Genomic DNA, 21,625 nt, shown 5'->3' with positions numbered 1-21,625 from the left:
TTTTGATACATCAAGGGAGACAATGGCACAGGACCTATTCTTGTTTTGAGAATAATGAAAAATCTCATTTAACAGCCTTCGTATAGGATCAGAGATCTGTCTTCTCTTGATGAACCCAGACTGAACTTTCTTAATATATTTAGATGTAATTTCATTTAACCTCGAAGCCAAAATTCCTGTAAACCATTTATAATCTTGGATGAGCAATGAAATTGATCTGTAGTTTTCTACTTCCTCTGTCATTTTTTAGTTTAGGAAATAAAATTACCCTGGAAGTTGTCTATGTCTCCAGGATGGGCTTGTTGTCCAAGATGTCATTGAATAATTTCAGCAAAAATAGTGGTAGTAAGGGCTCAAAGGTCTTATAGAACCTCTAGTGAAACCCAGGAGCCTTATTTTTTTTTAGTTTTTTAATGACCAAATGAATTTCTTCTTTTGTGATTTCTTTATTTTAAAAGTCTTTATGCGCTAATGATATTTGAGAAATTAAAGTTCTTCTTCGTGGTCACTTCATCACACATAAGGGCTCTGTGCCTGGGCGGCGCTTCATTTGGAAAACTTCTATAGCTGAGAGGATTTTTGGCGGGAACTCCTCCCCGAACCGTCTCTATGCGCATACTCCAAGGGTGTTCCCACCTAGTCCCTCAATTCTTCATTGACTGACATAGTGGCAGCTTCAACGTAGGAGACTTCTTAGTCTTTGACCACACTGAGAGACTACTTCATAATAATATTTTATTTTATTCCATTCTATTCTTTTTTTTTCTGTTTCTTTTACCTTTCTAGTTTTGCATTTTTCATTCCTTCGGATATATTTTTCTGGTGTTCTTTGATCATACCATGTCCCAGGTGCATGATTGTTAAGGCCCCTTTTTGGAAGTGTGTCTGTTGTGGAAGAAAGCTCCTCCCTCTGACGGACACTTTTTGTACGTTTTATGCTTATGTGAAGGACATATAGTTGAGACCTGCCATCACTGTATGTCCTTCACCAAGCAGACCAGGAAACACCAGGCCAATTGAATGAGGTCTAAAAGTGCTAAGAAGCCTAAGCATCAGGAGTTGCAAAAGAAGAAAAAGAAGTGGAGACCCAGAAACTCTCTCCCTAGGTCCTCGTGGCACACTGGTATGTATACTGATGCCACCACTATTGCTTAATTCACCGATACAGAGATGTGAACAAACACCAGTACTGTTACCAGCATCGATACTGATTGCCTTGGCGTTGGAAGGCGACTGCTGGATTCCTCACAAGCGATGGCACACACCCCTCTTGACATTGTGCCACAGGCTGCCACCACAGCTTTTTCCCACCTCTCTCTGCCTATATCACCCATTCCATCCAGACAAGAGACAACATCCCTGAAATCCAGGCACCGCAGGGACAGGTCTGGATTCCCTCAGTTGGAGTGGGATAGACGTTCTGAATAGTCCTCCTACCAGTATTGTAGAAGGAATTGCAGAGTGGGAATATTATCGACCCTCAGAGGCTGAGTATGATTGACATGATTACCCCAGGCTCCATAGGAGTTGGAGCCCATGCCCCTATTGTCCACCATCACTACCAAGGTCCAGAGGGCATGACAGCTTCATGCCACCTCCTCTTCCGGTCATGAGTAGGTCCCTTCCACCAAAGGAGCAAGCCTTCCCAACTGCTCATATCTTTCTTCGACAACTGACGCCGGAATGGACATCATTCCGTGTGTATCTGGATCCTCCGATCCCAGTGAGTAATTTGATTCCATTTTTGTCTGGATTAGCTGAAATGTATAGTTCATTAAAGTATTTGCTAAATATTTCAATGATTTGGGATGGAATAAAAACTCTTTCACCATTGCTGTCTCTAATTGAATATATTCTATTTTTGTTTTGTTTTTTCTGATATGAGTTGCAAGATGATTTGTCGCCAAATTCACAATATTTTTGATTAACATAATTCAAATTCATTGTAGTTTTATAGAAATCTAGAGTTTCCCATTCAGCTTTTTTACTTGTCAGTTGTTTTAGAGTGTGAGGACTGCCTGTTTTCTTATGCTGATTTTCCAGAGCTTTAATCTCTGCCTCTATTTTCTTCCTTTGAGCCTCTTTAATTTTTTTGAGGGTGCTCATTTCTTTTATATAATGCCCTCTAATCAAAGCCTTTAAGGTATCCCAAATTGTGTTTGGCAGTTCCGGAGTCAAATTCTCTTTTTAAAATGCTGAAGAGTGTGTGTGTGTGTGTGTTTGTTCACAAATTTCCTGTTTTTGTAATAGTATGGGGTGAAGTTTCCAGCTTTAGGACTGATGTGCACAGTTTCCCACGTGAAACACTGCTGAGACTGGAGCGTGATCCAATATTGTTTTGGCTTCCTTTAGCTTCAGCTTACCCATGTTTGAAGATAAAAATTAACCTTCATGGGAGTACGAGAGCTGGGACACGCGGAGAAGAATGTATAATCCCTTTCAGATGGTTGTAGAATTCTCCAAACATCACAAACCCAAACTCACAAAGAACACACTCCATTTCTGATTTGCCATCCTTCTGCTTTTTATGACCCCTGCTTCCACTCCTTTCTAAGTACAGGTCTACTACTTTGTTCAGAATCCTGGCAATAAGCACTGTTCCTTCCTTAAAGTTCTCCAAGGTTTACAATGTGTCTCTCAGAAATTGAATTTGACCAGAATTTGGTGAGTAAATGCATCCTAAGGTTATCTTTTGACCTCTTAAAATGCCTTTAGCAAACACATAATGCCTTCTAGTTTCTGACGCTGTATCTGAGAATTGTGATTTCACATCTGTTTATTATTGCTGTCAACATCACACATGATTGTGAGTTTCCTTCTGCAACAAAAGACTCCCTAATGCATATCCCCTTTAACAATAAGTCTTTCTGATTTTGTTTATGGTGTGTTTCTTGTAAGAAGATAACATCTGGATTGTCCTTTTTATCAACATCTGTACCCTTCTACGTTTAATTGGGGAGCCCATCCCCTTGGTATTTAAAAGACCATATTTTCAAACATGCTTCCAGTAGTTAGCATAAGCTTTAAAGTACTCTCAGTCTCAAGTCCCCTCTTGCTACCACTGTCTGACATTGTCCCTACCACAGTTATGTGCATGTACACAAACATTCCATTAACAACTATGTAATAACATAAACTATAACCATGAACAGTTTCCCTTTTTCATTTGACAGACCCGTCCCTGTGGGATGGACCATGCAACAACAGTATTTACGAGGCAATTTAGGGGAATTCAGTGTAGGAAAGTCCAATCCAGATTGCTCCTCTCACCCCACCAACCCAAAATTTAAAAGTGTTTAAGACAATATAGTTGTTTTTGCCTTCCAAAGATCCCTTTCCCAATTACTCATCGATGAATATGTGGAAATAAAAGATATACATTTATATGTAATCCTTGACCAATTAACTTCTGTCATAAGTCAGCATGCATATATTACATTTTTCAATATTGTACTCCGTATTTGATCAATATAATTCTTATCTGAAAGTAAAGCAAAATCAGATGTTTAACATTAGGGAGCTCAGCAGTTGGTGTTTTGTGCTTCTTTCTTTGCCTTCTGGGATGTTCTGACCACTCAGTTTCATTGCCTTGTTCCTCCACTTCTTGATTGTCAGATTCTTGCTCCTCTGATTCTGACCAGCCTTTAATATTCAGCAGGAGCATTTTAAGTAAAGATATTGCTTCTTTCTGAGTAGAAACTATGTGGGTCTTGCCGTCCTTGTGGATTCTTAGTTTCACAGGATGACTCCATCAGTAAGGAATGTTGGTTCTGCAGTGTTGCTCTGTGAAGAATTTAAAAGATTTTCTTCTGATAAGAGACTCAGGACACAAGTCTTAGAAAAGTTGCACGGTGCTGCCCTCTATTAACAGGGGAGGCTTGTTTCTTGCAGCTTTTAAACTGGCTAGGGTAATCAACTGTCTGGTCTTCCCCAGATTTAACTGGGTTTTTGCTCCCTCCTGGGAGGTCTGGGGGGAATTAGCGGGACGGAACACTAGGTAGCTATCACTGCTTCTTGGAAGCCAGCTAGTGGTGGCTGCTTAGTGCTCCATTATGCTGCCTCCTGAGCCACTCCCTGGCCACCTCTCCCATTCGCTGGCCACCTCTCCTGGAAGTCCCACATCTTGTGAGACTTCTGAGAGGCGGGGAAGCAGCGGCTGTGTCTTCGCTCTGCTCGGGCTGGGTGTACCACATCTGCCAGGCATGATGCGTCTCATCACCATGTTGTGGTGGCAGCCAGTGACCAGCGATCCTCGCACTCCTGCTGCCACTGCTCTTGCTCACTCCTCAGCTCCACGTCTCCACTGCCACGCTGCCTCCTGCGTCTCCAGCAGCAGCAGCAAATTAGGGCTGCCCATCCCCTTGCCGCCTGCTGGCATTTCCAGTGGGTGTGTGCAGCTGAGCTTGGTCTTGGCTCTGCTGCGGGCACCCTAAGCGCCTGCCTGCTGTTCCTCAGGTGCTACAGGGCTGCAGGAGTGGATGGGTGTCCTCTCCCTAAGGAAGGGAGTTTGATGGCTCTGCCCCCTTACCTTGTGAGTGATGCTTGCTGGCAGGGGATGTGACTTTTGAGGACGTGATTGGGTGTGTGTGTGTGTGTGTGTGTGTGTGTGAGAGAGAGAGAGAGAGAGAGAGAGAGAGTTGCTGTGTATTTCCAGGGAAGGTGGGTGAAGAATATAAACTTGGTAATAATAATAAATATAATGAATAATAGCATAATAAACAGAAGTTGGGGTGTCCATAGGTAACACTGTCACCAAGAAAGTTTTAATAGTGAGCTGTAGAATTGAACATGAGATGAAGGCCATATTGAGGTGGGCATGCCCCCTTGGGGGTCAGCCATGTTTGGTTTCCAAAATATGGTCACTCTAAAAATGGTGTCCCTTAGTGCTTCATTTGACAGTTTGACGATAATGTATCTCAGGGGAGCTCCAACCTGCAGCTTAGGGTATAAGGCATGGTGAGCTCTGATATCAGCTCCAGCTCCAGGAAGGTGTTAATGAGCCATTCTGTTAAGTACTTAAGGATCTCCTTTCCCTCAGCCACTTCTTTAACCCCTTGAATTTTGAGGTTAACCCTTCTGCTTCAGTTGTCCAAAGATTCTATCTTTTGGCTTAGCTTTTCATTAATCAAAGTCAGTTTTTTAATCTTCTGGTGTTTCAGCCCCAGTTCCATGGCATTCATTGCTGTTGTAGAGGAGTCATTTAGCTTAGCTACTACCACCTCAATAGTCTTTCAAAGGCATTATTGTGTCATTCCAGTCTTTATAGAGCAGCTTTATTTGTTCTGCTACTTCTGACATGTTATCTACACCACCTTTAGCCATCTTGTTTGGCCTTCCCATCTCACCATTGTCAGAGAGGCCTCTTTTAGCTATTCTATTTCTTAAGTAAAAAAAAGTGCTTCTAACTGACCTTCATTAGAATTGGCAGGACCCTGAGTAGCAGAGTGGTACTGATCTGAGCTGCTCTGGCCGCACAAGTCTGAGGGCTAGTAAAAGAACCCATGGTGACCACCACACGACATGATAACCCACGGTGGGTTAAATGACAAACTCTGCAGGGCATGGGTTATCAGAGTGGATAGTTTTGGCCAAATAAGCCACTGTGGGTTAAAACAAATCCTTGTCCAGTGGTGAGCTCTAACTCTCCCACTGTCCTTCAGGTCTGGATCATGCTCCTGTGGAGAGCCAGACTCTTCTAGACTCTTCCTGACTAGCAACAAGTTGCTGCAAGAATAGGTCTTCAGAGAAGAGGGACTGTGATCCTGCATGCTCTGCTTGGCGTTCTGTGGGATCCGTGCTACTGGGCGTGCAAGGGTTGTGAAAAGCCTGAAGGTGCAGATGCCTGGGACTTCATCAGCTAAGCCTAAGCTGCAATAGGGGAGTATAAATAAGAGAATGGGAAAGAGCTGTGGGAACTTAGCAGGGGAAGGTCTGGAATTGTGGGAGGATGTGTGGGAAGAGGTCCTTGGGATAATGCAGGAATGGAGCAAAACAGAGGTCAGTATATACCTCAACCACAAAGGCTCGTTTCAGTAGCACTTTATGAAACATCAGTTCAAACTATCATTTTGGAATGTTATAAACACCAGCATAGTTTAGATTAAAGTTTCCACTGACAGTAATAACACTGGGAGGAGTTTCAACCTTTTTGAATGGGGAAAAACTGCACAAAAGGAAACTATGAAGCGATCTGTCACAGGGAGACAGAGCTGGGTGTCATCAGCATACTGATGGCACTTAGCTTCAAATCTCATGACTGATCCAAGTGGCTTCATATAGATGTTAAACAACATTGAGGAAAAGATGGTACCCTGCAGAACCCCATAGCTCAGTTTTCAAGGAGCCAAGGTATAGTTACCCAATATTATTCTTTGAAGCCAACCCCACAGGAAGTACTGGAACCACTATAACACAGTGCCTCCAATGCCTTAGAGCCTCTGGAATCCATTCAAATCCAATCTTTGGGGGTGGACCATCCTAATAGGTCCCCCACTGTGTGAAAAAAGGCAGCCGTTGTTAGTCTAACTCTCAACAGGGTCTTAACATAACAAGGGAGCTTCAGGCTACTGTCCTCCAGCCCAGTAGAGAAAATCAAGTCCAGTATATATCCTGTTATATGTTTACAGCTGATGACATGTTGGGACAGCCCTATGGTGGCCATGAAATCATGAACTGCCCCAGACCTGGCAGCTGCAGCATGAATGTTGAGATCCCTCCAGGACCATCATCTGTAGATGTGGTTCTGTAACACCAAGCCAGAGACTGCCTCCATCAGCTCAGCCAGGGAGACTGCTGGACAGCAGAATGGACAGAAAAACCAGTGGAATCCTTAGTCTGCACTGCTCTCCCAACACAACATACAAATACTCTAAGGTGGTACTCACGTGATCAGGAAGTCTCAAGAGGAAGACAGACCATAGCAGCTCCCTCTCCCTGATCTTTGTGCCTATTCTGGTGCTGAACCAAGTACTCAGGAGGTCAGGACTGGGAGAGACTATAACTCCTTTCAGATGTCTCATTTATGCATATATCTCACATATACATGCATCCAAATCCTCATCCATACTCAAGGCATGAAGGAGATTCCAACTGTATTGATGGCACCACCACCCTGCTGCCTCTCTCCTGATGTTGGTCCTAGCCCAGTCACCACTATGGGTTTGGAGCCAGAATCCGATTCAGAGCAGGATGATTGGGAACCCAGTTCACTCATGGGAAGCTTGGGGTCTATAGCTTAGCTCTGCCTAGCTTCCCATCTGATTGTAGGCTGAAGGAGATGATCCTCCCTATCAGCCACCGCTGCAAGGTGCACCCTTTAAGCAGGCCTCTGAGTGGGAATGTGAGAACTATACAGGAGGAAGACTCTGCAGGGGAGGGGGACTCTGGAGTATCACCAAGGTTATGATACCAATTGAAAAGGGTGGAACAGAGATGCTCCCTCAGACATACTGGTTGTTTAAGGGCCAGATTCCCTTGTCAGAAAGGGAGCTTTAACAGCCTCTCCCCTGTATTTAAACCATGCTGAGGCTGAAGAGTCTTTGCTGAAAACAAGGTCTTAAATGCTCAGAATACTTTCTTGCCTGGACTTACCATGAATCTTAAACTCTTTTCTGCTTTGAATCTTGTATCATTAGGACTCTGACTTGCAATATAATACTGGGACTCTGTGTGAATTCTATCCTTGGGACTGTCTCTTGAAACAACACAATGTGTTGTTGATTTATTGGGAATTATAAACACTGTAATCTCTGCCATGAGCTCTGGAAAGCTAATCTGTGTAACATCGTCTACTGTAATGAAGAGCTTCGTTGTTACCTGTGATCTGTGTTGATTTGCCAGAAAGTGTCAGAAAGCTGGGTCTAACACCTAATGGTCAGCTTCTTTCGTCCAGGCATATAGCTAAAATCCCTGCTTAAAACAGGCAGACAATTTAAACCTCATCCTAGTCAGAAACACTAAAATTGGAGGACCCCAGTCAGTGGTTGTAGGAATGATTGGTTGCAGAGGTCTCTACCTCACCCCTGTGGAGGAGAACTTTTTTTTAAAGTGCCCCTAGCTGATTTGCCACCATGATTCCTAGACTGGGATTGCCCTGATCCCTAGCCAGATCACTTCCTTTTCTCATCCTGGCCTGGAAAGAATGGGGCTTCAATTGGAGGAGGGTGATCATACCAGTTCCTTCTCTGGAGGGGCAGGATGTTACCAAAGAGAATGGAATTGAAGGCAGCTCTGAGGAGGGGGCTGAATGGGCAGTGGATACACTTGCAAGGTCCACTCAGCAGCACAAAGATGGGGGATGGACCAGACAGCCAGCTAATAAAAATGGGTCTGTCTGTGGCTGGGGACTGGCTGTGCGAGTGGCTACTTTTTGTTGTTGTTGTTGCTCTCAGCCATTCTCCATTGGTTCACCATGATATTGGTTGCTTCTCCAGAGACCAATCACAAGAGGAGAATTGCATTTGTATGTGAGAGCAAGTGTGAGAGAATGCATATCCTTATCCGTTGTAGTTATTTGTATACAATGGAACCTTTGCTGTGACAGAGGAGCCACCCAGAACAAGTAAAAATCATATGTATATATATTTCCTTTTCATCCTTTTTGGGTATTGTTGTTGTGGATTTTTTAAAGGGCCAATTGTGCTTGCAGTAGGGTTGTGCATTATTCTTAGGGCCAAATGTACTTGCAATGGAGCTGTGGATTTTTCTTAGTGTTAAATGTGCTTTCCCTGGGGCTGGAAATTTTTCTTAGGGCTAAATGTGCTTGCGATAGGGCCATGGAGTTTTTTAAGGGGCAAATGTGTTCGCAGTGGAGCGTTGGATTTTGTTAGGGCTAAATGTACTTGTAGTATGGATATTGGAGGGATCCGTTCTGCGGAGTGGAGCTCACCGAATCTTCATCAGCTCAACCACCGAGACTTTGGCTTGTTTTCCTGTGACCTGATCCGACTCGATCTGCATCAAGTTGGGCCAGTTTGCAGATATTTATTTTTTTTAAAATTGTTCATAAATAGCAATTTGCAAAATTTTCACAGATTTTGACTGCGATTTTGATCCTACCTCTAAACATTTTCCCCCAGATCAAGTGATGGGAGAAATCCTTTTCCTTGGATTGTGGGGGTGGGTTTCTTGGCAGTAGGGAGGTGTGGGGCAGGGGAGGAAAGGGGTGCCCCTGTGGAGGGAACCTTGTGGGTGACCCCACACCCTGGCATGAAGGGGGATTCTGGTGGGAAGTGGGTCTTTCTCATGCCTGGCACCCTCGCTTTCACAGAAGAAACAGAGCGCTTCCCCAGTTCCCCGTAGGGATCTCTCTCTCTCTCTCTTCCTTGCATTGGAGAGCTGTCATTTTTGCTGTAGAGACTGAGCTTGGAAGGGGGAACCAAAGCAGCGCCTCCCTCACCCTCCTAACAACTTCTCCCCTCCTCTTTCAATGATCTTGTTTTGTGTTTGCAATTATGTTTATGTTAACACTTTTTCATCTGGATTTAACACACACACACACACACACACACGATGGCAAGATCCAGCTATTCTTCTTCGTGGTCTCTGTGCATCACACAAAATGGGCTCTGCGCCTGCGCGGAGTCTCGATCGGGAAAAACTTCTATAGCTGAGGAGTTTTTGGCGGGAACCCCTCCCCCATGCACTGAGTGCGCATGCGCAAGCTGAGGGGTTCCCGCCCTGAAGCTCAGTTCTCTTTCGACCGCCATTGTGGTGACCTCGTTGGGAAATTCTCTGTAGGAAATAAATTGTAAAAGGCGTTTTATTCTTCTTTCTATCCTTCTCATATTTCTTCTTTATTATTATTATTGTTATTTTACAATTTTTTCTTTTCCTAATTTTTGCGAAAAAGCGAAAACGCCCGAAAGGGCGCATGGCCCTCAAGGCCCCGTTCAGGAAGTGTACCAAGTGTGGAAGTAAACTTCCTCCCTCAGACGGACACTCATTGTGCCTTTTGTGTTTGGGTGAAGCACATATTGTCGAGACCTGTCGTTTTTGCCAAGCCTTTTCCAAGCAAACACAACGACACAGGTCAGATAGGCTAAAAGCCCTCCTTTGGAGCAAAGCCTTACAATCAGTCAAAAAACCCTCGACATCGACTTCCAGCACTATGGAGCCTGTTGAAACCTCCCCAAAATCTCCTTTATTGGCTCAGGAACAGCAACAGCCAGAGATACCTGTGACGCCTGGGAGAAGTATTACGCTTTCTATTGCCAAACGATTAGCAAAGAAAGCAAAGAAGGCAAAGCATACTGCCTCAAATCCGGAGGAGCGCAGGAAAAAGAGAAATAAAAAATCTCTTAAAAAGAGTGTGCCGAACCCTACTCGGCTGTCTTCTCCTCCTCCGATGACTAATATACCGATGCTGACGGTCGATACCGTACAATCTCCCTCGGCATCGAGGAATGATCCTTTGCCGCAGACTTCGGCGGCCGAGCCTTCGGCATCGATGCCGACACCGGCACAGCCTTTACCACCACCACCGCCGCTATTGCTGTCGCCTATACCAGCACTAAGGCCACAGTCGGCACGGGGCCCGAGGCTGATGTCAACGTCTGAAGGGGAGATAAGAGATGTATCTCCAGCCCCTATACTGCCTGGACAGGCGCGAACTGAGGACAGACGTTATAGACATGACTCCCCAGACTCCATGTTTTCGGGTCGCTCAGGGAGAGACTACTACTACTATGATAGACCACCACTGCCAAGAGACAGGTCCCGTTCACCACACCATGAGAGATGGGAACGGCATTCTTACAGAGACCAATATTATGGTCATGATATGTATTACCAAAGACCTTATGAAGGACAATGGGGATATTCTCCCCAAACCTATTACACCCGACTGCCATATTCTACGGGACACCCACAGGCTGAGCCTGTAGCTAGACCTTCAGCTACAATGCCTAACCCTCAATCCAGTCTTATCGATGCCAGCACACAACCAATGCAACCGCCTTCATCGCTACCTCTCAGTCTACAGGCATCCCAACCACAGCAACCAGAACCACTCATTCACGTGCCAATTCCTAGAGTGAATTCTCCGTCGTCCCCCCATGACGATTATGAATCTGATTCTTCTTCTTCGTCATCAGCACGACCATCTATTGCCTCCCCAGACATAGAGGTTGCTCCCCAAGGGGGCATCTCTCCATCAGAGGATTTGGGCCATTTCTCTGACCAAATTATTAGAATGGCTCAGGCATTGGGTCTCCAAGTCGAACAAGCCGCGTCCACTGTACAGGACCCGGTCTTCGATTCCATCACGTCCGACACCTCTAAACCAGTGGCCATTCCAATGTTACCAGCCTTGCTGGAAACTATTAAACAGTCTTGGAAGTCACCTTCAACTGCTCCACCGACTTCAAAAAGATTGGAGGGGATGTACAAGATCCAAAACGCAGATGTACAGTTCCTCTTTGAGCACCCGCCTCCAAACTCCATCGTCGTCGAGGCAGCCCAGGGCAAAAGTAGGCACCAGCATTCCTCACCTGTAGACAAAGAGGGACGTCGTCTAGACCTTCTTGTTCGCAGGTTATACACCTCCTCCTCCTTGGGGTTAAAGATCACAAATTACCAAGCAGCAATGTCGGGTTACCAACTACTACTCTGGGACAAGATGGGAAAATTAATGGAACACTTACCTGAAGATAAAAAGCATTTGGCCAGACTCTTCCATTCCGAAGCATCACAGCTGTCTCGTCAACAAATACATACTTCAAAACACCAAGTTGACTGCATAGCAAAAACTCTCACGGGAACCATAGTGCTCCGTCGACATGCTTGGCTCCGCTCGGCCGGCCTTTCTCAAGAAGCTCGCTCTAGAATAGAGGACTTACCATTCGACGGTATTGGGCTTTTCAATGCCGACACCGACAACTCGCTCGATACCGTGCAAAAGGCGAGAACTACAGCCCGCCGTATGGGGTTCAACCAACCCCAACAACAACAATTCCAACGTCGATGGGTCCACCCGCGTTCCTCATATTATGCCAATAGGCAACAATACCAACAATTCCAACCTCACCAGCAACCACCACAACAACAACAAGCGTCCCAGCCACGTAAGCAATTCTCAAATTACAGAGGCAGAATCACCTCTCGGAGGAACGACGCAGGTTTTAAACGGCGTCTTTGATTTTTTACCCACACCAGTAAATGATTTCCCCATTTTCTTTGATGATAGGCTCTCCCACTATTTCCATCAATGGGAGACTATCACTACCGACACCTGGGTCCTCTCTACAATACAGAGAGGATACCGTATAGAATTTAAAACCCTCCCTCTTCTCAGTAACGTAAACGTTACACCACCTACAACACCCTTACTCCAGGAAGTCCATATGCTCCTTGGTAAAGGTGCCATCGAATCTGTTCCATGGAGTCAACTTTATAGGGGTTTCTACTCAAGGTACTTTACCGTACCAAAAAGAGATGGAGGACTTCGCCCTATTTTGGATTTACGTTTATTAAATTTACATATTGCAACCAGAAAGTTTAGAATGGTTTCCTTAGCTTCTATTATCCCATTATTATTGAAGGGACAATGGTTCGCTTCTATTGACCTTCGCGATGCCTATTTCCACATCGCAATGGAGGGCACATACGGAAGATATTTACGTTTTATAATTGGCCATAACATCTACCAATACAGAACTCTCCCTTTTGGCCTATCCACGGCCCCAAGAGTTTTTTCAAAATGTATGTCTACAGTCTGTGCCCACCTTCGTCTCAAGGGAGTAGAAGTCTATCCTTACCTTGATGATTGGCTTTTGGTAGCACCAACAAAACAACAACTACAAAATTTGATTCAAATTACTTGCAGTTTATTATGTAAATTAGGCCTTTATATCAACTATGAAAAATCCCAATTAAACCCCTCACAGGTCATCGAGTTTATTGGGGGAATCCTCGATGCTGTAGCTGCCCGAGCCTTCTTACCGGCCGCACGATGCGCACGCATCATCCATCTCGCTCAGACTTTTCGGTGTCGATCCCATATATCGGCGTTCAAGGTGCAACAGTTATTAGGCCTTATGGCCTCTACCACTGCAGTGGTTCAATATGCCCGTCTAAAAATGCGACCGCTTCAATCCTGGCTGCTGAAGCACTTCAACCCTCAAAAAGACTCAAAAAATCTCTTGCTGTACCCACCAGCATCAGTAAAGGACTCCCTTATATGGTGGACAATAGCCGATCACTTGACGTGGGGAATTCCTTTCAGCCAGGAACAACCAACAAAGATATTAACCACAGACGCTTCAATGCGAGGTTGGGGCACACATTTAAGCTCCCTATCTGTCCAGGGCATATGGTCCAAAAAAGAAGCCAGACAACACATAAATCTTCTTGAACTGAGAGCAGTTCAAAGAGCCCTGGTTGCGTTCGAAGCCCAGGTTGCGGGACACTTTATACAGATTACCACAGACAATACTACAGTGGTTTCCTACTTGAACAAGGAGGGTGGCACCAAATCGGAGCATCTGCTAAATTTGACAATCAAAATTTTCGACTGGTGTATCCCAAGGCATGTAACTTTTACCGCCATCCATATCGCCGGTACCGAAAACACTCTGGCCGATTTCCTAAGTCGATCCCATCATCTTGCACACGAATGGCAGCTCAACAGGTCTGTGGCCAAAGTAATTTTCCAAATGTGGAACATACCAGACATCGATCTTTTCGCCACACGGACAAACAGGATCGTCCACAGTTTTTGCAGTCGAGCAGGTCCCTGGGCGATGCCTTCACCTTGCAATGGACAAACGCCCTTTTTTACGCGTTTCCCCCATTTCCCATCATACCGAGGGTAATCACCAAGATAAATCACTTTGTTTACTTTCTTAATGATGTTGCTATATAAGTGTAGCTGCAATTGGGGTTACATCGATATTGAGTTATTGAAGCTTTTTGTTCGGTATCCATACCAACACATAGTATTATGTAACAGCACTTGTTTTTCGGTATCGATGTCTCCATCGATACTGACAGTTTTTATTACTCTCGGTCCCGAGGCCACAATGTCGGTCTCAAGGAACTGAGCTTCAGGGCAGGAACCCCTCAGCTTGCGCATGCGCACTCAGTGCATGGGGGAGGGGTTCCCGCCAAAAACGCCTCAGCTATAGAAGTTTTTACTTAGAAAAATTCCCACAGAGCTCACGGGGACTTCTGAGTATACATGCCAAGGATTGGGCTGCACAGCTGGAATCCTACCCATGTTTACTAGGGAGTAAGTCTCCCTAGTAAACCAGGTTTACTAGTAAACCTGGTGGATGGTCACCCTACTTTGAAGGAAACTTCTGCTTGCATGTATTTTCCTCTGCAGAAGGGAAATACCTAATATGGCAGCAGCAGGCCATTTGGGAATATTTTGTCTTGGTCCCTGCTGTGGTTAAAATTGCTTACTTTTTTTTTTTTAAAGAACTTTATATTCATCTAAAAGCTGAAATAGTTAACCATTCAAAAATGTTGGTATTTGTTGTAGAAGAAAACTAACCAGAAGAATAAATAATCTTATTAGTACAGTTTAAAAGCCTATTTGGTGGTGGTCATTCTGGCACACCATGAACTGTTGAAGCTGGTTCATCTCCTGAAACCTACAAGAAACCCACATCTTTGAATATGTATTAAGGTTATGTTAAACAATGTACTTCTACTAAAAATGACAGTTAAATAGAATCTCCGTCACTAATGATGTAAAGTGTGATTTAAATCATTAAAATTGTGTCCTTCAGAGAAGTGATTGAAATCATGATTTAAACCAATTTGATTTCAATCAAATCAACCCTGTTCCTCCAAAAACAGAATTTTGCTCCAACTGCAAGTTGATCTAGCTACTGCATAATTGAAAGCAAAGCATGAACTGGTACTTTAAAGGAAGTGGAGGCCCACCTATCCAAATCAGATGATACTGCTGAGATTATGTGACTTTCACAATTGTTACTTAAATATGTTTGTTTTCCTCTTACTTCCCCAATATTTTTTTCCTTTTGCAGCGTCCATTAGTTAGTGAAGTTGTGAGCCTGAAATTCACTTTTCTTTTGATATCTGTATACTACTTAGAAAAATTTAGGCACTCTATAAGTGATATTATTAGAACAGGATGAGTCTTTTGCTACTTTGTCCATGTGGCTGAGTTAAACTTGAAGTGACGGCCATTATAAAGTTAAAGTGTAAAATCGTTGTTAAACTAAATTGTTTTTTGCTGTTTTGGTTAGGGTACGTAGCAGGCTGGCAATTCTGCCTGCAGGATATAACAGGAAGAAAATGCCATATTGCAAAATCTGTCAAAGTAGTGCAGATACTGCTTCATTTTCAGCTTTGGCTATTCAACGTGTCTTCAGCTGTGTAGATTTTTTTAGAAGAAATTCTGGCTTAGGCTGTAGAGATCCTTTTTTAAAAACATGTAGGGGATGGAGAAATTGTGGGAGCCAGCCAATGGAAACTGCACAATTTCCCCAGCATGCCATTAGCACACTTTGCCTCCCCCCCCCACCAATTTTTTAATTTTTAAATCCAAGGGGGCCTCTAAGGCCACGATTAGCACCGGGAGGGGGGGATGCAATATCCCCAAAAGTGGGGAAATTGTGCGTGGGGAAATTGCATTTTACCCCCTGCTAGTGGGGTACTCCTTGTTAATAGGGCCTTTAAGGCCTCCATTGGCACAGGGAGGGGTGGGGGAAGACAGAAACACAATTTTCCCAGCCTTGGGGAATTTGTGTATTTCCCCCCGCTGCAGTAATGGCAACTGCCATTAACACAGGGGGGGGGGGGAGACAAAGGGCACGTGCAGGTCAGGGCGGAACTGAGTTCCACCCGGAACTGTGCTCCGTTTATCCTTTGGCAGTGATGGGGTGAAAATCCACTGGGCACTTCCGTTGGGGCCTGTGAGTGCTGATCATGGGGGCATCCACTGCCTTTGTAGGCCCAGGTGGATTTTCACCCCATTGCTAAGGTGCATAGCTTATCTATATTTAATGTAGTTCTCTATTGTATCATATTTCTCACCATACTACAAGAACATTGCAATACCTACTGCAGATTACTGCTTTAGCAAATAAGCTCCAAATTGACACAAACATTACTTCTGTTGCAGCTAGATAAAAGATGCCTACCTCACCCTGGAGCACTACTTTGTTTATGTCATGGCTATCAGATCTTGCATTTAAAGAACCATGTTTAGGAGGAAGGGAGTCTTCAGATGGACGGAACATACTGTATTTCTTCGATTCTAAGACACACTCCCCCCACCCATATAAACATCTCTAAAAACAGGGTGTGTTTATTATTTCTTAGAATCAAAACTTTTTTTCTGGTGGTGGTACTGAAATTAGTGTGCGTCTTACAATCGATGGCGTCTTACAATCAAAGAAATACGGTATTGTAGATATCATCAAATCATAGAATCATAGAATAGTAGAGTTGGAAGGGGCCTATAAGGCCTTGGAGTCCAACCCCCTGCTCAATGCAGGAATCCACCTTAAAGCATCCCTGACAGATGGCTGTCGAGCTGCCTCTTGAAGGCTTCTAGTGTAGGAGAGCCCACAATCAGAGGGAGCCAAAGATGCATTTTGTTTAGGGACCTGTTCAGGTTGTGTTAACTCAGGGATTCATTGTATATGATTGTTGCAAAGCAGTTTCACTTAAAAAATAAAGAAGTATTGAAACCTCATTAACTAAAATGACTACAAATTAGTCAATTAATCTAACAAACCAATAGAATTCCATAACCTTTTTTTTATTGATTCCTTGCTTCTTGTTTGATTTTAACATGGTTTTCAGGATATTTATTGTTTGCTCCTTTGGACACTAACTACATCTGTGTCCTTTTTTTGGTTTTATCTTCTATGTATACATCTTTTTTAAAAAGTTCAGTTGGGAACAAGCATTTTGATATTATTTCTAACAATTTTGCACAGAACTGTATTTCAAAATAGCCTTAGTGAATGGCGGTTATATGCTTATTTGGCTATAGTAGTCTCTCTGAAGTTACAGTACATGTTGTTTTAAGGACCTGATCCTGCAAGGGAATTGGGAGTCATGGGTGGGAGGGTGCTGTTGCACCATTCTAAGAGATTGGCACAATTACAATACGTTGTTATAGAAGAAACTTGGCAAGTCGTCCTGGGTAAAATTTCTTCCCAGTCCACAAACTAAAGTTAAGACTGCACAGCTTCATTTGGATAATCTGCAAGTGCTCCATGTCCCCCCACGTGCAACCACTTTGCTCGTTCTTTTGCCTAACCATACCTTTCCATTAGATGTGAACTAGGAACTATGGTGAATGGCTTTGAAACAAGCCAGATTCAAAAGCCAGTTTAACTGCATTGCAGGTGCATGGAGCTCTTGCATATTTTGGTTTAATAAACCAGGATTTGATTGTCTGAAGCATGGTTTAAAGGTGGCTTCTGAATCAAGGGCTGGATCAACACTATTGCTTTAAAGCGCTTTATAACAGTTTTATAGCTCTTTAAAGCAGTTAAAGCAGTAGTGTAGATCCGGCCCTGACTTGTTTAGAATCCATTAGCTGTAGGTACTGGTTTGCACATAATAGGACTCTATGGTTAACTGCAGCTTCATAGTTTCTTCATTCGGTTGAAGGGACTAGCAAAGGGGTTGTGTGTGAATGTACGGAGCTTGTGCATATCTGTTTTATTATGCCAGAATTTGATTGTTCAAACTGAGCTTCTCTTGGAAGGAAAGTACAACTGTGATCCCTCCCATTTTTTAAAAAAAATATTGTACAGATTCTTTATATTTACAGTGGTCCTTTAGCAATTCTCTGTTGCTGGATGCACTATTGCTTTGTAGAATGTCATCAAGCAAAGTCATTTGGGGAAGGTTTGAGGGCTAACTCTTTCTCTATAGAAACAGTTTAGTATTGGTTGTCCTCTTCTGGTGTGTGTGTAGGTCCTTTGCTTGTGTATTTCTAAAATCTTAAGGCTGTTTAATAATGAATATCACATTTGGTGTAGGACACTTTCACTGGGCACCCTGACCTCCTACTGCCTAACGTTATCTGTTTGCCTCCTTTTCCGTAAAGCTCCCCTCTTTCATTTGTACTTATAAATAAAATTCATATATTTAATAAATTCTGCAGTTAGTTCACGTGGTTGTCCTTTTAATACGCATTCTGTTCTGACTATGTCATACATTCTGGAATATACTTATCGACATGCATATCTATTGTTACTAATCTGGTCGTTTGATCAATCAGAATGACGTGTACTTAATTGCATAATATTTCCATGCCCTTCTCATTTGTCCACAAAGGTTTATTTACACATTAGTGTCTGCTACTGCAGCCTTTTCTGAACAGTATAAAAACACTTGTGAATGATAACTTGTTGGAATGATAACTTAATTGTGAAGGCATATTTCATAGAACAATTACCTGGTTTTCAACTCTCAGTTTATTTCCAATATGGACAATTATTTCTTTATGGTTTGGAACATCTGATCTGTTTTGTTAAAAAAAAAAAAAAAGTGATACGTCAGTGTGACTTTGTTCAGATGTTTATGGAGGCATTTTTGGCCTTTCCAAATATTGCATGGATCCTGTTGAGGGACTAAAGACACGAAACAGAGCTTTCGCTGTTGGCTGTCTTCTCTCTTTTATAACCAAAATAAAGCCAATGGACTTGCTGTGCCTTTAGATACAGCAATGGTTCTGGAAGGGAAGCTGCATCTGCCTGATCTCTCTGCTGCATTGATATATTTGTGCTGTTTTGGTTCTCCTGCAGATGGAGGAAGCGAGGAACCACCAGACCGAAGACAGGCAAGCATAGATTACTGTCATAGCCATTCTGGACAAGGTAAGTAAACAATGGATTTCCAAAGATCACATACTCTTTGCTGAATCTATTTGTGATATTTTATTTTAATGTATTTAAAATCCACAGTGATTCACAAGCTTTTTTTTTTTAGAAACTCTTGACATTTAAAGAGATAGGTAAACTCTTATCAATAGTATTGTAAGGCTTCACATGAAGTGACCTCAAATCCTATTCTTATTAAACATTATATGTACTACAGTATATTCTGTTTCCTTGAATTTGTAATCCCCACAGCAACAAAAATACACAAGGCCACATGACAATGCGATTTGATAACTTATAGCAACTTTTCTCTGAGGAAATATCTCATGCAAATGCAGTTTAAGAAACCAATAGAGAAGCATTCTGAGGAAGGAATATTCCCTCACTACATTAAATCAGCCATTTGTATGCTTTCTTCTCTGCACTTCTTCTTACTACTGTATTGTAGGTGGTTCAGTTTAACTAGCTTCACTCTACCTGCCCTGCAGCATCCATTGTCTATCTTATCTGTGACAGACACAGGCAAGTTCTTCTGTGGGAACGGAAATCAGATTCTGTATCCTACAAAATTGGGGCCAGCCAGAAATATCAATTCAGAAAGATGCTGGAGAGGTTGTGATGAACTTCCACATTTGGTGGACATGCATCCATATTAATCTCTCAAAAATTATTACTCAAAAGTTTTAAGATAGTAATGAAATTCCCTCTAAAACAGTTGATTTACTGAATAAAAGATGCCCCCTTTAACTAAACAGAGATCTAATTAAATACTTACAGGAAGTCATCTAATATTTCCTCAATAATGCGCTGGCTGCACAGATTGTGTGATATTGCTAGTAGCCAAAGGTTTGAAAAAGAATTGCTTTCTTGAAAAATTGCTCCCATTTATCTTACAAGATGCAAGAAAATATAAATAGATTTAACCAGGATGTCACATAATATACTTGCTACTGTAAATTTTTAAAAAATTGGGTAGGCTTGGCAGCGAGTAGGGTGATATAGAGGTACAAGCAATGTTTGTAGTCAGTTTAGAGTTGTAATGGCTCTGTTCTTTGTCATAAATATTTTTAGCTATCCTCTCTGCACTTCCACTTTATATGTGTTGAACATTGTTCAATAAGGCAAACACTAAAAAGATACTAGCTCTTAGACTAGATGATATAATTAGATTTTTTTAAAAAATTCTAGATGTGCTTAATAAAGTGATGGCAAAATCTTACAAATTTTAGTAACAAATTGTAAAAAGCCACAAACCATTAAGTTCATTTTAGCATCATTTGTCAACATTTTTGTCATATGAATCTGAATTATATGAAGGCACCAATTTTGAAAATAAAGGTAGTGTAAATGGTTTTATTAGTTATTTATTTGTTTCCAAAATATTTATGCTACATGTCATCATTGATTCCTGGGTAGTATACAACATAAAATGTTACCGAGAGAAGTTCAGCAGTTAAGGTGCCTAATGTTCCAATATCTGAGAGACTGAAGATTCTCTATATTATAAAATTAAACTAATTTTCCCCATCAGTGTGTAATTTAGCATGTATAATCTTCCTGGGGAGTGAGAGTTACTGAAAATTACTGAGTTACAGAAGTTTTAAACGCTTATTTTAAATTAGAACCTTCACAATGTATTACCTGGGTTTTGCTGACTGAAAACATACTTTATCTTCTTTTCTTTTCTTTTTATTTATTTTTTTATTTTTATTTTTACTACAATAATAACGATAAAGAACAGGAAAAACCCTACTTAATACAATAATCTAATAATGATAATAACAATAACAACAATAATAATCATAATAACCATAATAAAAATGATAATAATAGAAGGTGCAACCCACCCCCTGGGACCATTATTCTCCACTCCAAAATTGTAACACATCTTGTGACGATTTACACCCTTTCCCTTTTCCTAATACAAATTTGACGAATGGTTTCCAAATCTCCTCAAAATCGTTCCACTTTAATCTTCCTTTCTTAACTTTCATATACCCCGTTAGCCTATCATTAATAGCAATATCACAGACTTCTTTATACCATTCTTCTGTTTTATATTCTCTTTGTTCTTTCCTATTCCTAGCAATTATCAGTCTAGCTGCTGTTAGTAAATTAGTTATTAATTCTTTACTATTTTGCGTACATTGGACCCCTTCATATATTGATAACAATGCTATCTTTGGGCCTATTTCTACCTTCAGTCCCATTATTTCATTTATTTCTTTAAATATCATTTCCCAAAACTTCTGAATATTTTTACAATCCCACCACATATGAAAATACGTACCTATTTCCTGACACCCTCTCCAACAATTTACTGAATATTTCTTATCTATCTGGTGTAATCTTACTGGTGTTAAATACCACCTCCATACTAATTTGTAGTAATTTTCTTTTATTCTTGTCGACATACTCTTTAATATACGTTGACTCCATATCTTCCCCCACTCTTGACCATTTAACTGTCCTACCATATCTTGGTCCCATATCATTTTAATATGTTCTTGTTGTTTTTCCATGCTCATTAGTATCTTATACACCGCTCTCATTATACCCCTTCCAACTAAGGGCCTTGCTAGACCTGCCGGATAAGCCAGCAGGTAGGAGGGGTGACGGCGCGCTAGAGCTAGCGTGCGCTGTCGCCGGCTTCTACACGCACGACGCAACGGGGCAACGGGAAGCCCCGTAGCGTCGGCCTTTTTTTTTTAAAGGGACCATGTGCGCCGGAGAAGGTAAGTGCTTCTTTTTTAAACAATAAAGCCCCCTCCCCCTCCCCCTGATTCCCCCCAATGCCCGATGACCTCCTC

General features: G+C 42.4%; 1 protein-coding gene across 5 annotated transcripts in view; it reads left to right on the top strand.

Annotated features, from left to right (window-relative positions):
* TANC2 (tetratricopeptide repeat, ankyrin repeat and coiled-coil containing 2) overlaps nucleotides 1-21,625 on the top strand; it is a 301,255-nt gene that overhangs the window by 91,948 nt on the left and 187,682 nt on the right. For all 5 annotated transcript variants that reach the window (XM_063132053.1, XM_063132078.1, XM_063132070.1 and 2 more), the window contains one exon: nucleotides 18,741-18,812. In XM_063132053.1, the coding sequence (XP_062988123.1) occupies nucleotides 18,741-18,812 (72 nt within the window). The remainder of the gene's footprint in view (nucleotides 1-18,740; nucleotides 18,813-21,625) is intronic.

This window comes from Elgaria multicarinata, chromosome 1 (assembly GCF_023053635.1).
Source record: "Elgaria multicarinata webbii isolate HBS135686 ecotype San Diego chromosome 1, rElgMul1.1.pri, whole genome shotgun sequence".
Lineage (NCBI taxonomy): Eukaryota > Metazoa > Chordata > Lepidosauria > Squamata > Anguidae > Elgaria > Elgaria multicarinata.
This window is presented reverse-complemented; position numbering and strand designations above follow the sequence as displayed.